General features: G+C 39.2%; 3 protein-coding genes across 7 annotated transcripts; 1 reads left to right on the top strand and 2 right to left on the bottom strand.

Annotated features, from left to right (window-relative positions):
* Positions 1 to 1350: 1350 nt before the first annotated feature.
* On the top strand, positions 1351 to 10723 carry LOC133670694 (uncharacterized). Of its 5 annotated transcripts, none has more exons than XM_062091262.1 (6): positions 1351 to 1940; positions 2041 to 2160; positions 2284 to 2337; positions 3027 to 3190; positions 3480 to 3692; positions 4392 to 4505. In XM_062091262.1, exons 1-6 carry the CDS (start codon positions 1509 to 1511, stop codon positions 4396 to 4398), a joined length of 990 nt encoding a protein of 329 aa, XP_061947246.1. In that variant the 5' UTR covers positions 1351 to 1508; the 3' UTR covers positions 4399 to 4505. The 5 variants fall into 5 exon arrangements, with proteins under 5 accessions (XP_061947246.1, XP_061947247.1, XP_061947244.1 ...); XM_062091260.1 differs by lacking the exon at positions 4392 to 4505 and adding an exon at positions 10354 to 10723 and having other exon boundaries at positions 1353 to 1940; XM_062091261.1 differs by lacking the exon at positions 4392 to 4505 and adding an exon at positions 10354 to 10723 and having other exon boundaries at positions 1356 to 1940; positions 3516 to 3692.
* A 42-nt stretch (positions 10724 to 10765) lies between these two features.
* Positions 10766 to 12155, bottom strand: LOC133670696 (probable aquaporin TIP3-2). Its single transcript, XM_062091265.1, has 3 exons — positions 11975 to 12155; positions 11557 to 11807; positions 10766 to 11452 (listed from the first exon to the last, which is right to left on the bottom strand). The coding sequence occupies exons 1-3, from the start codon at positions 12102 to 12104 to the stop codon at positions 11057 to 11059; spliced, it is 777 nt and encodes a 258-aa protein (XP_061947249.1). The 5' UTR covers positions 12105 to 12155; the 3' UTR covers positions 10766 to 11056.
* An 859-nt stretch (positions 12156 to 13014) lies between these two features.
* LOC133671658 (probable inactive receptor kinase At2g26730) lies at positions 13015 to 15616 on the bottom strand. Its single transcript, XM_062092472.1, has 3 exons — positions 14612 to 15616; positions 14104 to 14496; positions 13015 to 13955 (listed from the first exon to the last, which is right to left on the bottom strand). The coding sequence occupies exons 1-3, from the start codon at positions 15474 to 15476 to the stop codon at positions 13354 to 13356; spliced, it is 1860 nt and encodes a 619-aa protein (XP_061948456.1). The 5' UTR covers positions 15477 to 15616; the 3' UTR covers positions 13015 to 13353.

Genomic DNA, 15616 nt, shown 5'->3' with positions numbered 1-15616 from the left:
CTTAACTTTAAAATAACTTAAAAAACCGATTTGAGCTTACAAATATTTTGGGTATCGGGTTAATTTCAGGATATAGACAATTTTTTTTCTTTGTGTTTTTGGAGTCTATGGATTGGTTTAACAAGGTTTCTAAGGTGTTTTCTAAGTATTTTTAGTAAAAAAGAGGTTGATAAAGAGTTTTTGGGTAAAAAAAAATTAACCTTGTTTTTCCAGCAACAAGTGGTTGAATTCTAGGATTTCCCGATGACGCATTGTCTAATTTTTTTTCCGAACAATTAGGAGGCAAACACCCCCATTAAACTTAAAAAAAAAAACCCGCACGTGTAAGCCTGACTTTGCAAGCTTGCGTGTGGCCTTTTCTTAATTGGGTCAGGCGCTAGGCTTGACATACCAGGCCCAACACCTGACCTCATTTTTTTTTTTATCTTTCAAATTCTTGATTTTTTTTTATATTAATGACTTTTTTTTATATTTTTTGTAATAATTTTAAATTTATATTTAGATTAATGGGTGTTTTAGCCTTTGTTGAATAACAATTATTTTTTTAATTATATTAGATGTGTTTAATTTTTTTATGTTTTATTTGTATTTTTTTAATATTTTATATAGATTAAATGTTATTTGTTTATAATATTTTTAACAAGTGCAATTCTACATAATATTTTTTTCCTTTTATTTTTTTCAATAAGTTTTATGTGTATCATTCTCTATTATAAATTTATTAAACACAAATAGGTAAATGAATCGTGTTGCGATATAAATATCTTGATCTATATTGATATCTTAATTTTTCTAATTATGTTTTTATTTATTATTAATTACTATTTTTTTCATTTATTTATAGAATGGTTTGTGATATATTTAATTGGATGCGTGTATAAGTTTTTCAATTTATATTTATGATTTTTTATGTAAAATACAGCATTGATCATGTATTGGTGTTTTTAATTTCATTTTTATTTTTATGATTTCTTATTTGTTTTCTTTAACTCTTTTATAAAAGTTTTATTGTTTTTAATTTTACCATTTAATTAAATTTGATAATATATATATTTTTATCTTCATTGATTGCTTTTTATATATATATTTATTTATTTTTTAAAAATTATTTTTAATATCATTTGGATCATCTTCTTCTTGTTTTTTCCTTTTTAATTGAAACTATAAATCGAAGCATTTGTTTAATTTTTTAAATATAGTACTAGTTTGGGCTTCGATGCCTCAACTGTACAGTGGACTGGGCCTTTTTCGTCCTTGTCTTTTCTTCTTTTTATTTGGATCCCTTCAATTGAATCTTATTGTAGGTCCATTTATTATTCTGGGCTAATTTTTATTTCGTAATGCAATCCTAAGAAAGTAACAGGCAGTAACAGGCTAACAGCTTGTCTTACCTCTTACTCTAGCTAGATTCGATACGAGGTTCAGTTCGTAATCCTAAAGGCCAACTGGGCCCCCGTCTCCGTCTCCGTCTCCGTCTCTGCCGATTGATAAGAAGAGGAGGAGGAGGCATGGTGATGGTGATGAGGTCTATCTCTTCTTGCCTGACCTTATCTCAGACACCACCACCACCTCCTCCCCGACCCCGTGCCTCTGATCATCTCTCCACACAAAAACAATGCAAGAGAAACTCGAGGAAGTATTGCATTACGAGGCCCCAGATACTGCCTCCTCCTCCTCTTTCTAGGGATGCTTTAGGCTTCAGGGTCTTCGTGCTTTCTGATTTACACACCGACTACCCAGAGAACATGAATTGGGTTAAGTCCTTATCAACTAAGGCCTACAAAAATGATCTTCTTCTTCTTGCTGGCGATGTCGCTGAGACTTACCACAACTTTTACTCCACCATGTCCCTTCTCAAGGATAGATTTCAACATGTCTTCTATGTTCCTGGGAATCATGATCTTTGGTGTCGCTCCGAGCCTGAGGGCCACCCATATTATGTAAGCAATCTTGTTTTAGTTTCCCTCTAGCCATTTAACAATTTTACTTTTCTTCTCATTTTTTTCCCTTTTCCTGAATTACTAAAGAAATGCATTTCAGCTTGATTCTCTAGACAAGCTGAATAAATTGCTTGATGCATGTAGAGGACTTGGAGTTCAAACCAGACCAATGGTGTTATATGACCTCGGAATCGTGCCTTTGTTTTCTTGGTACCATGAGGTAATTGGGGTGCAAATCCTATTCCTGATATTTTTTTCCCTTCTGCTTCTAAACTAAAAAGTGCCGATGGCTGGTCAATTCAATGGCTAATGCTTTCATCATGCACAACTTACTTTCTTGCAGAGTTTTGATAGAGAGATGGACATTGCTGGCATACGAATTCCTTCTTTGGAGATGGTGATTCACTTTCTTATATGCTCGTAAGATTTAAAAAACATGGATGACAACAAAATCATCATCTAGAATTTGTATAATTATGATGCTTGACTTAACTTTCATATGGATTTAGTTCTGTTTTCATACTTGACAGTGCATGGCACCCATGACATTCCCTCTGTCCTTCATCAGTAAAGGAAAATGGAATTGCCATATTGACAATCTAATATAGAGTAGATTGAGTTAATCAATCTTAGATACCTAGATGGCTGGCTATTTAGCGCCTGATTTTCTCAAGCTTTTCCATATTGAAAAAAGACAGTATTTGATTATTTATCTTGGTGCAAAATTTTATACTTGCAGCATCTAAATGCTTAAAACTTGAAGTATCTCAGAGTCTGGGAATTGATAGGAGCTTTAGGGGTTGGTTCATAGTTTGGGAGTTTCAGTGCTGGTCGTTGTAGAACAACCTTGCATCACACTTAGTCACTGACTAGAGTGAACCTCTAGGTGTTTATGTAGGTGATTCATTCTAACAAGACTATGTGGATGCTATTCTTTGGGTTTGTTTTGAACTCCTTTCACTTGTTCATCTGCCTTTTTATTTGTCTGGTTTACTTCACAATCAAGTAATTTATAGTTTGTGACATTGTAAATGCTCGTAATTTTTTTTGAGTTGTGTATATCCATTTAATTTGTTCTAATTGTAGGTATGCAAGGACTTTCATGCATGCAAATGGCCAAGGGAAGTATCAAACATATCAACCTCTCTTGCCTCGTACTTTGATGCAATGAATGAAGAAAATGAGGATGCAGTCAAGTTAATAAAAAATACATGCACTCAAATAATTACATTCTCTCACTTTCTTCCCAGGTTAGTTGCTCCAAAACTTTTATTGCAATACTCAGAAATTGCTTCTTAAAACTAAAAAATCGCCACAAACTATGAAGCTTGCTATTGTTTTATATCTATTCTTGGAACCCCAGTGCTATTTTTTTTTGTTAGTTTTTTTATCATATAAAGACTCATCTTCTTATAATTCTCTAAATCTAACTCCTGTTCATTAAGGTTGGATGCGTTTTGCTCAGAAAAACTGGAATATAAATAAACATCAAATGACTCAAAGCCACTACTTAGCATTTAAGATTTTCTTACTATACAGAGTACATCATTTGTCACACCCTGTTCTTAAACCCAGGCAAGAACTCTGTCCAGAGAAAAGGATGCTATTTTATCCGAACCTTCCAAAAATCATTGGTTCTGATTTTCTCGAGGTTCGCATAAGGTCAATACATGGAAGTGAGGGGAATGCTTCTGCATGCCATGTGTTTGGTCATACACATTTTTGCTGGGATTCTGTGCTTGATGGTATAAGGTAAATCCATTCCTCTGACGCAAAAGTTTTAATTACAGTATCACTCAGTTTTTTTATGTCCTTGGTGCATGAAGAAATGATATAAGATGAATATTTATTCTGTGTTTGCTGAATTGCAAACTTGAGTTGCAAAGAGTGAAAATTCAAAGAGAGTAGAGACTAATATTATTTGGAAAATTAGAAGAATTTTATCATGTTGAGATGCACTCTATCTTTTAACAGAAACTATATGACATTTTGGAAGGATATAGGAATATAAAATCTGTTCAATTCCCAAATTCTAGGTGATAGAGGACAGGTTTGTGGGACTGTCTTGAGGGCTGTTTTAGGGACCGTGAACGTTAACATGAATTGTCGGACTTAAAAGGTATCTATATTGCAAAAAAAGGAATTATGAACCTAAGAATGTGTACTATCCTATGTTGGAGGCGGGTTCTATCCCCATGTATGCGATGTAAGAAGATTTTCTATATGCTGAAACTGCTAAGAAAGACAGTATGTGCTGACCTTAGGAAGGAGGTCCCATGGACACATGATTGATTAGTAAGTGGACTTCTGTGGGGACAAAAAATTTCAACTCATGAGGAGATTCGCCTCACTTTTAATTGCGTAGTCCTATAAGAAATTATTGCTCAGAATCATATAAGGAAATCCAGGGGAGTCGGATGCTAACAAATTGAGGAATTTGTCCTGATTTAGGCCTTAACAGCGTTAGGAAGATGCAGCTATTGATTCTTGTTAAGAGCTGGTGTTGTCGTCAAGTTTAGCAAGGATGGTTAATTTCAGGAGTCAGGACTACACGAGGAAAGACTCATTTTCTGTTGCAGATAGTAAGAGACTGACAAAGAAGATGTGTTTATTAAGCTGTAGCCTTGGCTATTAATAGCCTTACACCGTGATAAAGAATGAATAACAAAACCCACGATTTTACAGGAAACCAAACGTGGTCAAATAAAGCAAATTACGTGTCCCTCAAACAGAGGAGGAATTATTCAAAATTCTGTTTATCCATACGACTTGACATGCACTTGAGGCTGCTGCTATGAATTCTGCTTCGGTGGTGGATAAGGAGACAACTGGTTGTTTCTTTGATGACCAAGAAATAGCTCCTGAGCCCATAAAGAAAACATAACCCGAAGTGCTTCTTCTATCATCTTGGTCACCGGCATAGTCGCTGTCCGTGTATCCAAAAAACTCTGTATTTCCTCCCTTCTTGTAGAATATCCCAAAATTGGTTGTACCTTTGATATATCTCAAGATCCGTTTGGCTGCTAACAAGTGGCTTTCAGTAGGACTTTCCATATATCGACTGATCAAGCTGACAATAAACATCAAATCTGGACGCGTAGCAGTTAAATACATGAGGCTCCCCACTATTTGTTTATAGAGAGTACTGTCAACTTTAACGCCACCCTCATCTTTTGTAAGCTTAAAACCAGGAACTGCAGGATTGTGTACGGAGTTGCACTGATCCATTTTAAATCTCTCCAGAATTTCTTGTGCATATTTACGCTGACTAATAAATATGCCATCCGTTCGTTGTAGTACTTCAATACCAAGAAAAAATCTCATTCTACCAAGATCAGTCATGTCGAAAGCAGTCATCATAGAATTCTTAAATTGTGCAAACAACATGTGATCGTTACCGGTAAAAATGAGATCGTCAACGTAAAGGCACACAATAAGAATTTTACCTCCACCAGCAGTCTTAATAAACAAGGTGTGCTCGTATGGGCACTTTGTGAACCCTTCTTCCATGAAATAAGTCTCAATTCGACTGTACCAGGCTCGCGGTGCTTGTTTGAGTCCATATAACGCTTTCTTGAGTCGATAGACTTTGGATTCGTGTCCCTTTTGTTCATAACCAGGGGGCTGATTAACAAAAACTTCCTCATTAATTTCCCCATGCAAGAAGGCGGACTTGACGTCAAGTTGGTAGATCACCCAATTATTCTGCGCGGCAAGTGCAATTACAATTCGGATAGTATCCATACGGGCAACCGGTGCAAAAACTTCAGCATAATCAATCCCATATTGCTGACAGTAACCTTTGGCAACTAGCCTTGCCTTGTATTTGTCCACTTCCCCACTCTCATTGACTTTAGTCTTAAAGATCCATTTGACGCCTATACTCTTTCCTCCGATTGGTAATTCCGTGAGCTCCCATGTGTCATTCCTTTCTATGGCCTGCATTTCTTGATCCATGGCACTCCTCCATTTTTCTGACTTCACTGCTTCCTCATAGGTCATAGGATCACTGTCACCAAGCATGGCCAAAAACATTGTGTTTCCAGGCTCCTCGTCAGAAAATTCTTGTCCCGTAGAGTAATCTTGTAACCAAGCTGGTGGTTTTCTGATTCGTCCCTGTTTCTCCAAATTAACGCTGCCAGAAATATGTTGCTTGTCATCATTTTGCAAAGCACACAAGTCCATCTCCCCTGCTTTTGAAAAATCCAGCCCCTGCCCGTCTACAATTTCTCCCAGTACTGCACCTGTTCGCGAGGATGAGCCCGTGTCATTTGAAAAATCCAGCCTTTGCATCTGGGCTGATTGACGCGGAGCTGCGTCAATTGCATTCCAATTTCCTCTTCAGCGTCAATTTCAAATTCAATGTCCCCACTGTCAGCAATTTCCACATTATCATCAGCAGCAATTTCCCCATCAGCGTGACCCTCTGCATGTACGAGCTGAGCAGCTGCAAGTTCCACAGCACCAGTAACAGTGGCTTCGTGTGTGTCCCATTCCAGAGCAGTTCCCAAATCAGTGTTGGAACTGTTATCCCAGCACCATTGTTGATCTTCCTCAAACACCACATCGCGACTAACAATGATTTTGTTAGTGGCAGGATTAAACAATCTATATGCTTTAGATTCTTCACTTACCCCAAGCAAAATGCATTTGAAACTTTTTGCATCAAGCTTCACACGTCTGCTGTCTGGCACATGCACATGGGAAATGCAGCCAAAAATTCGAAAGTGATCAACCGAAGGTTTAAGCCCACTCCATGCTTCTTCGGGTGTTCTATTTTTGACAGCAAGAGTTGGACACCGATTTAACACATACACACACCAATTTGCAGCCTCAGCCCAGAAATTGCTAGGAATTGATTTTGCGAACAACATGCTTCGCACCATATTCATAATTGTGCGATTTTTCCTTTCCGCAACTCCGTTTTGTTGGGGAGTATATGCAGCAGTTAATTGTCTATGAATCCCATGAATTTCACAAAAATGTGTGAATTCTTGGGATGTAAATTCCCCCCCACGGTCTGTCCTGACAGAACAGATATAAGCACCTGATTCCTTCTCAACCCTTGCTTTATAACACTTAAAAATTTCGAAAGCCTCTGATTTTTCAGCCAAAAAATAAATCCACACTTTTCTGCTAAAATCATCAATGAACGTAAGTAGATACCTCTTCTTACTATTGGAGCATGGATTGATTGGGCCGCATATGTCTGAATGGATTAGTTGTAGGAGTTTAGAAGCTCTCCAGCTGCATTCCGTGGGAAATGGGTCGCGATGCTGTCTTCCTTTCAAGCAGTCTTCACATACGGTTTGAGAGCAAACAAATTTCGGTAACCCCTTCACCATTCCCTTTTGTTGAAGAAGTTGCAGCCCATTCCAGCTAAGGTGCCCATAACGGCAGTGCCAAAGTTTTGATTGATCAATGGTGGCTGATTGAAGGCATTTCTGTGAAGATGTCATGTATGCTCCAAGTCGTTGTTGTCCTTCTGATGTGCACCGAGCATGGACACAAAACATCCTGTTTTGTGTTATCTTGCTTTCGATGATTAAGCCTTTGGAAGCATGAAAGATTTTACATTTGCCATGCTTAATCAACACTGTCATGCCCTTTTCTTGCAATTGACCAAGACTCAGCAAATTGTTCTTTAAATCTGGCACATAAAAGACTTCTGGAATCACAAAAACAATGCCTCTTACCTCAAACCGAATCCTTCCCTTGCCCTGTACTCCAAGCTTGGAGTTGTTTCCCAGTTTTACTGATTCTGTGAAGCCATTGTCTAGCTCAGAAAACAATGTTTTGTCTCCACACATATGATTGCTACACCCACTGTCAAGATACCAAGTGTGCTCAGTGTTGATCTCTTCATGATCTACAAGTGCCATCAATAACATCTCTTCCTTTGTTTCTGCATATTTAGCCATGTGATCGTGAGTTCTCTTAGGACACTCCCACTGAAAATGACCAAGGTCATGACAGTGGTAGCATTCTATGGCAGATTTGTCAAATCTGCCTTCAATTCTTCCTCCTTCAAATCGTCCTCTGCCTCTTCCTCTCCCACGGTAACTGTTTCTTCCACCATTTCTTCCTCCTTGATGTAGCCCGTGACTCACTTGCAGGGCTTGTTCCTCCACAATGCTTCGACTGATCCTCTGTTCGTGCACCAGAAGAGAGCTTTGAAGTTCATCAATTGACAAAGCATCTAGATCATTAGACTCCTCAATGGAGCATACCACATAATCATACTTAGGAGTCATAGAACGTAGAATTTTTTCAATGATAATTACATCTTCCATTTTTTCCCCATGAATTCTCATTTTGTTAGCTATAATGAGAGTTCGGGAGAAATAATCATCCACTGATTCTCCAATCTTCATGTGCAGCACTTCAAATTCTTTGCGAAGTGCCTGCAATTGAGCTCTTTTCACCCGAGATGTGCCTTGATACTTTCTCTTCAAAGAATCCCATATGTCCTTTGCAGTATCCTTCTTCAAAATAGTCTCCAGTATTGATCGATCAATAGCCTGGAAGAGGTAGTTTTTTGCTTTGAGGTCCTTCAATGTGAGCTCATCAATGGTCTTCTCCCGTAGGTCTTTATCTTCTGCTGCAGCAGTAATTCCCGTTTCTATCAAGCTCCAATATTCTTTGGAGCGGAGAAAATTCTCCATGAGCATACTCCAATGGTCGTAATGACCATCAAATCGCGGAATAGCAGGTTGCACAAAGCTATTCTCGGATGCCATAATTGTTGTTTCTTCTTGCTGAAGAAAAATTTGGGAATGATGGGTTCCTCACAGTGTTCCTACTCTCTGTGTTTCACTCGATCCTCACAGTGTTTCTCTCCTCTCTATTTTCCTTAACTGATTGCGTGTTTCCTCACTCTCTCAGTTTTCACTCCTCTCAGTGTTTAGTCTTCTTCTCTAGCCCCTCACGTGTGCTCTGATACCATATGTTGCAGATAGTAAGAGACTGACAAAGAAGATGTGTTTATTAAGCTGTAGCCTTGGCTATTAATAGCCTTACACCGTGATAAAGAATGAATAACAAAACCCACGATTTTACAGGAAACCAAACGTGGTCAAATAAAGCAAATTACGTGTCCCTCAAACAGAGGAGGAATTATTCAACATGACTAAAAACAATCCTAAGACTTAGGAATAAGCTGGAATATTTCAACATTTTATCATTTTCCATACATTATTTTCATGGAGCATTGACTAGATTGTGAGCTTGGCCCCCCGTGTGTAGTTTTCTTATGGAACCTTCTTCAAAGGAAAATGATGTTAAATTTCTTGAAACTGTTAAAGAAAAAAAATCTGGTGGAACATCAGCATGCCAACGGCAGAACTTCCCGATTTTCAGGCACAATTTCTGCCAATAATCTGCCATAATTTCTGCCATTAACAAAAAGAATTGCATATTTTCCCATGGAAAGGTTTAAATAAAATCTTAGTTTTCAGATTGAATACGAAAAATCTACTTTTCTAATTTCTAATAGGCAAGGTTGATTACTAAGATTAAATCATTCATTTCTTGGATTTATGCTGAAGATAACTGGATCAGACCGGGATCTGGCTTTTAAATGAGTCGAGAGATGTTGCCTATGTGAATAGTTGCAGTAGGTTATGGAACTGGTACCTGAACTATTGGATTAAGTTGATTAGAGCATAGCCTTTTGGAGCTCCAAAGCTCCTTGGAGTTGAATATGACATGTCAGTGTTGTAGGCAGATCTCAGGGGATGCGTAAAAGCACCTCTGATAGGTTAGACAATCAAGTAAGCTTTTCAATATAATTGTAGTTTAGCTTCATAACTTCTGTGGGGTTCTTTTTCCTTAAATCATGATTCCATGCATCTTATAGGGGATTGACATCAAAAAGTGAAAAATAAATAAAAAGAAGAGTATACTATATTAAAAAGTTGTCTTAGATCCAGGACATCCTATGAGATGGTGGATCGATCAGATGGGTTCAAGAATGGATACCCTAGGTGGCCTTCATCTAGATTTAGTGTTATAATCGTTAGAGTTCAGGATAGAAATAGTCCAAAATGCAGGGATACCCCCCCCCCCTTCTGTAACTCTTCAAATTATTATTTTACTTGTGTATTATGAAAAAGGGAAGATCATCTTTCCTTTCAACACCGGCATTTTGATTATATACAAAATTGGTATAATTATACCATGCACAAGAGAGATTGGGATGAAATAGTCCAAAATGCAGGGATACCCCCTTCTGTAACTCTTCAAATTATTGTTTTTTTGGATTGACCACAGCTAAGAGATGCCTTAGCTGTGACAATAGTGAGTATTCTTGACTTCTGAAGTGATACTTCAGACGATTAAAAAACATTTTTAGGAAGGAAGAGAAGGATATACAGGCACATCAATCTCATCGAAACCTCTGAAATTAATGCAGGTATATACAGGCACCTTTGGCTTACCCTAGAGAAAGGAAGAGAAGGATGAATGGAGGTGAAACTTGGCTGCCATTTTGTGTCTATTCTGGTGGGAAGTTTGCAGATAGACTATCACCTTGTTATTGGTCTGATTATTATGCCGCTCATCCAAGAGCACCTCATGTCACTGAACTTGCTCCTTGGGTAGCCAGATTCTATAACCGAGCATAACACTCTCATTCATATTCTACAATGATAAAGTATATATAGGAATACACCCATTACATTTCATTTCCATTGTAACATTTAACTAGTTGTATTCTCTCTGTCCCCCCCGGTGGACAGTTCATTGAAGTAGTGCCCCCACACAGCGGGACATCCCCCAGTCCATTGAAGTAGTGTCCTCATTCTGTGTGCGCGCTGCTACTGCCTTGAAAAAATTTGCGCATATGACTAAGAAAAAGAAGCAATAGGATTACGTTTACCCTAGTAGCAGTAGGAAGACGAAAGGCAATAAAATACAGTAATAGAAAGCGGCTGTAACGCCTTTATTTCCACGCATCATAATTCATGGCCTAGGCTACACTTGACAATAGACAATCTGCTCACGATCACAATGTTCCAGACCCAAAAGGCAGTGAAAGACACAAGACACCGAACATACAAAACAAGGTAAACGTAATTACAGACAATATATGATGCAAATTTGATAGAAGAAGACGACTAATAGTCTTCAGGAGCCAGGGGCTGATGCTGATGAGCATGGCGAGGTACTGGCTCTGTGGGGATCACAATGTATTCATATATGAGTGCTGCCAAGCCTCCTCCAAGGAAAGGACCAACCCAGTATATCCAATGGTTTCTCCATCTCCACACAATTAAAGCAGGCCCAAAAGCTCTTGCTGGGTTCATAGAGGCCCCATCAAACGGACCACCAACCAAGATATTTGCCCCCACAATGAACCCAATTGCTAGAGGTGCAATGATCCCCAAGCTTCCCCTTTTAGGATCAAGGGCTGTTGCATACACTGTGTAAACCACACCAAATGTCAGTGCCATTTCCATTAGAAGCCCATGCACCTCTCCAACTCCTGACTGCACATGGAACCCAACTGGTCTCTGCAAAAATCAAGAGCCTAGTTATTTTATCACTGAGAAACGAGTGAAATCAGTGACAGAAAATGTCAAAACAACCTATAATCAAAGGCTGCTAAATGTCTTACCATGCCATTGGTGACAAGCCTCAACAAGAGAGCTGCGACAATAGAACCCAAGAGCTGGGCAACCCAATAATAGACAGCTCGAATAACCGATATCCTGCCACCAACAAGTGAGCCGAAGGTAACAGCAGGGTTTACATGGCCACCTGATATGTTGATGCTGGATGCCACAGCGGAAAACAGTGCCAATGCATGAGCAAGTGCAACCACTACGAGCCCGGAAGCCAGTGGCCCGGTTTCCTTGTACAACTTGTCTGCTTGCAAAAATAATCAAGATGATCGATGAATTAATGTTTAGTTCGAAGTTAAAGGAAAAAATGGTTGAAAGCAGAAAGTAATACAAGAGATTGAAAATGTATATATACTGATGCTGGTGATGGCGAGGGATAATATTTAACAATAGAAGTATTATAACCCGTACCAAGAGCAAGGACAGAGCCTTCTCCAGCAAAAACAAAGACGAAAGTGCAGACAAATTCAGCCAAAGCGGCTCTCATGGAATCGGGGTGGGTGGCCTCATCAACCCTCCCAAATGCATGTCTGCGAGGCATGGTGTCTTTATTACTTAGGTGCAATTGCTCTTCCTTCTTGTATTTTCTTCCCCTCCCTTTTAGGACTCCTCCGTAATATATGTTGTTAAAGCTCAGGGGCCAGCATGCGTCCAAGAAAAGCCCACAAGCTAGCTAGCTAAATTAAGTGCTAGCACTGAAGGCGGTATCAATATGGTCTCTGATCTTGGCTAGAGACGAGAAGGGAAGAGTGGTAGAGAGTGGCTAGCTAGCTAGCTAGGCAGATGGGTTGATGCATGGATGAGAAGTGGGGGTGTTGTAGCTTAAATCAGCCAAAGCGGAGTTGGAGCCATATGTACACTTGGGGAATGGCAATGAGTCCATGTTGACACGTAGGGTTATATGTGCTGCCTCTTCACTCCAAGTGGAGCGGTTTCCTTCTTTCTCATAATACCTATCACTTCTCTTGTGACAATACTTGCTTTCTAAGTTCTTGTCTTCATATCACATACATGTATATACTCTTCAATTCCATCCTTCAGAAATGAAGTTGTTTGGGTATAGGTGCAAGCTTCCACCTTGTCTAAATTAAACCATCATTGTTTGGTTATCCTCAGTGCGTCCAGGCAAATCCTGGAATACTATACCGCTACTGCTTGCATATGGTCGTGGGCTCACTGCCATGGTCAGCTATATGCTAGATCTTGTCGATGATACTGGGTGGACTTGGGCTTTCTTGACATATTCTTGGGCTGCTCATTGTTTCAATTTCCATGTTCATCTTTGCTGGTCCGATTCCACACCAAACTGGCTAGCCAACGATTTCGGAGAGATGATTCTTTGCTTGCATTAGGCCCCTGTGCTTTTCTTTCCCAATTTTCTACACCATCTATGCGCGACTTAATCCAACATTTATGATACATTAACTGTTGGGATCATATGACAAAGGTAATGAAACAATTGGGAATTCATTAATTGTGTTCTGCAGAGTTTAAACTGATACATTAGAAGATCACAACCAATATTCAACACAAAAATGTCAGTTTGAATAATCAATCTGATTACACTTGATCTTGTAGTGTGCTTAAAGTTGAAACGTAGAGCACTGTATATTTCTACCAACCAATCCTGCCGTTAGTCAGCCTCCCTGCCGCATGGTTAGCTTAAGTTGAAATCAGCTCCAAGTCATGACATTGCAAGCATGGGCATCCTTTCCTTGCGATGGTCACACCATGTAAGGCCCAGTTATCGCCAGAATGGGGAATTAGCAGAGCTTCAACATATTCTCTTTCTAGTCATTTCCTCGGTTTGTTCGATCAATCTCCTCTATCCTTATCAATACTTCACTCATCTTAGGCCGTTTTTCTGGTACCATATCTGTACACTGCAGAGCTATCTCTGTCAGCTTCATCATCTCATTATGCCCCTCTCTTGAAGCCAAGATCTCTACATCTAATATGTCTGTTGACCAATCATTATTCACTACCATTCTAACCCAATCAGAAAGATCATCTGCTTTTTCATAGTTTCCTTCTGGTGAAGTCCCTCCTGGAATCTTCCCTGTTATGACTTCTAATAGGATAATGCCAAAACAGTATACATCAGCTTTGTGTGTTAGCTTCTTTCCTTGGCAGAATTCCGGTGACCTGCCAACAGCTAGCCTTTCGGATAATTTCCGAGAAGGCAGCAGAGGCAAGAAGCCATAGTTTGTCAGCTTCGAGTGGTAGCTGTGGCGATCTCTGTGGATTAGTACATTAGATGATTTGAGGTTGGCATGTGGGACCTTGTGAGAAGGTAAGGACTGGTGAAGGAAAGCCATACCCTTGGCTATGTCTTTGATTATCGAAAATCTTGCAGCCCAATTCAGAGGGATTCTTCCAACTCCTCTATTCTCTAGCAGCCACAGGTATAATTTGTCAGAAGACAAAGTTGTTATAGCTACGTAGTTCCTTATCATATTAATGGCATATATGAATTTGGAGGATCATAAATTAACACACATATAATTAAGATGATGGAAATGGAGAGGACTTGAACTAACCATGCAACAGCTCAAATAAACTTCCACCAGGTACGAACTCATAGACAATCAGCTTTTCCTTCTTGGAATAGTAAAAGGAGATTATCTGCACAAGGTTTTCATGCCTCATCTTTCCCAGAAGCTGCATCTGCTGAATAAATTCCTTCTTGCTCAAGCTGTCCATGTACTCTACTCTCTTAACGGAAATGACAGCACCTGATTCCAGGTTTGCTTTGTATGTGGTGCCAAGTTTCCCCTTTCCTAACACTTCCGCAGATGCCCTTAGTAAATCATCTAAGTCAAAAACAGGTATATTCTTGTCAAAAAATTGTAACTCTACGCTTCTTTCAGGATCCTCAGCACTTCGGGAATACGCCGTTTTTTTGTCTGTCCACTCTGAAGAACCATCTTCCCCTATTTGAATTTGAAACAATAATACAAAAAAGGAATTTAAAAACCTATGCTGTAAAAGAATGGAAACATATAGTCAATCATGAAGCAAATTCAGGATAATTAGTATATAATATACCTGCCTGATGTTCTTTTGGTGTTTCCTTTTCTTGTGCCTTCTTATAACAACACAAGAAAACAAACATGACCATCAATGCAACAAGGGTTGATACAACCGCAACCAAAACAACGATCCAAATTGGAAGCTTCCTGCTCTTGCTCTGCGGTGGACTTATGGGAGGAGATGGAGGCGGTATAAGCTGAGCAAGAGGCAGAACTGGGCATGGTTCCAACGGAATTCCACAGAGATTTGAGTTATGATCATAGGAGCTCTCTGAGAACCTCTGAAGGACATCAGTATCAGGAATGGAGCCTTGAAGATGATTATAGGACACATTGAAAAGGGTCAATGTCGGTTGATCAAAAGGTGGTATCTCCCCATCTAAATAATTCTGTTGCAACTCCAATTGTTCTAAGTTTGGCAATTCAATGTACTCGGATGGAATGGGACCAGTGAAGCGGTTGTATGAAAAAAAGACGGATTCCAAAAGCACAAGATTGCTGAGATTAGGAAGAGGTCCATAGATTGAGTTGTTTCTGAAACTAAGATAAGCCAAGAAAGTAATGTTCTGTAAAAATGTATGTGGGAGAGAACCTGTGAGCTGGATTCCTTCAAGCACAAGGCCAACCACATGCCAATTTGAACAGATAATGCCTGCCCATCTGCCCGAATTTTGGTTACAAGGCGGTCCAGTCCAATTTCCATGCAAATCTAACGTAGAACTGACAGAATCTCGTATCTGCATCAATGCATCTCTTTCTTCAGCAAAGAACACCTTGGTTTGATACAAGGAATGAACAGGCATGGTGCTTGACAAGCCAAAGATCAAATTGAAGACAACAAATGTTATTACAACAAATATGTTGCTAACAGCTAAATCCATGATATCAAGTCTTTTGAAATTGGAGAAAGGACAAAGACATGGGAATAATTGGTGATTGAAAATGGGACTTGAAAGATTTTAAAACTTGGGGTGGAAGCATTAATTAATTCCACAAATTAAGCCATACCTTTTCTTTCTTT

Source organism: Populus nigra, chromosome 13 (assembly GCF_951802175.1).
Source record: "Populus nigra chromosome 13, ddPopNigr1.1, whole genome shotgun sequence".
NCBI lineage: Eukaryota > Viridiplantae > Streptophyta > Magnoliopsida > Malpighiales > Salicaceae > Populus > Populus nigra.
This window is presented reverse-complemented; position numbering and strand designations above follow the sequence as displayed.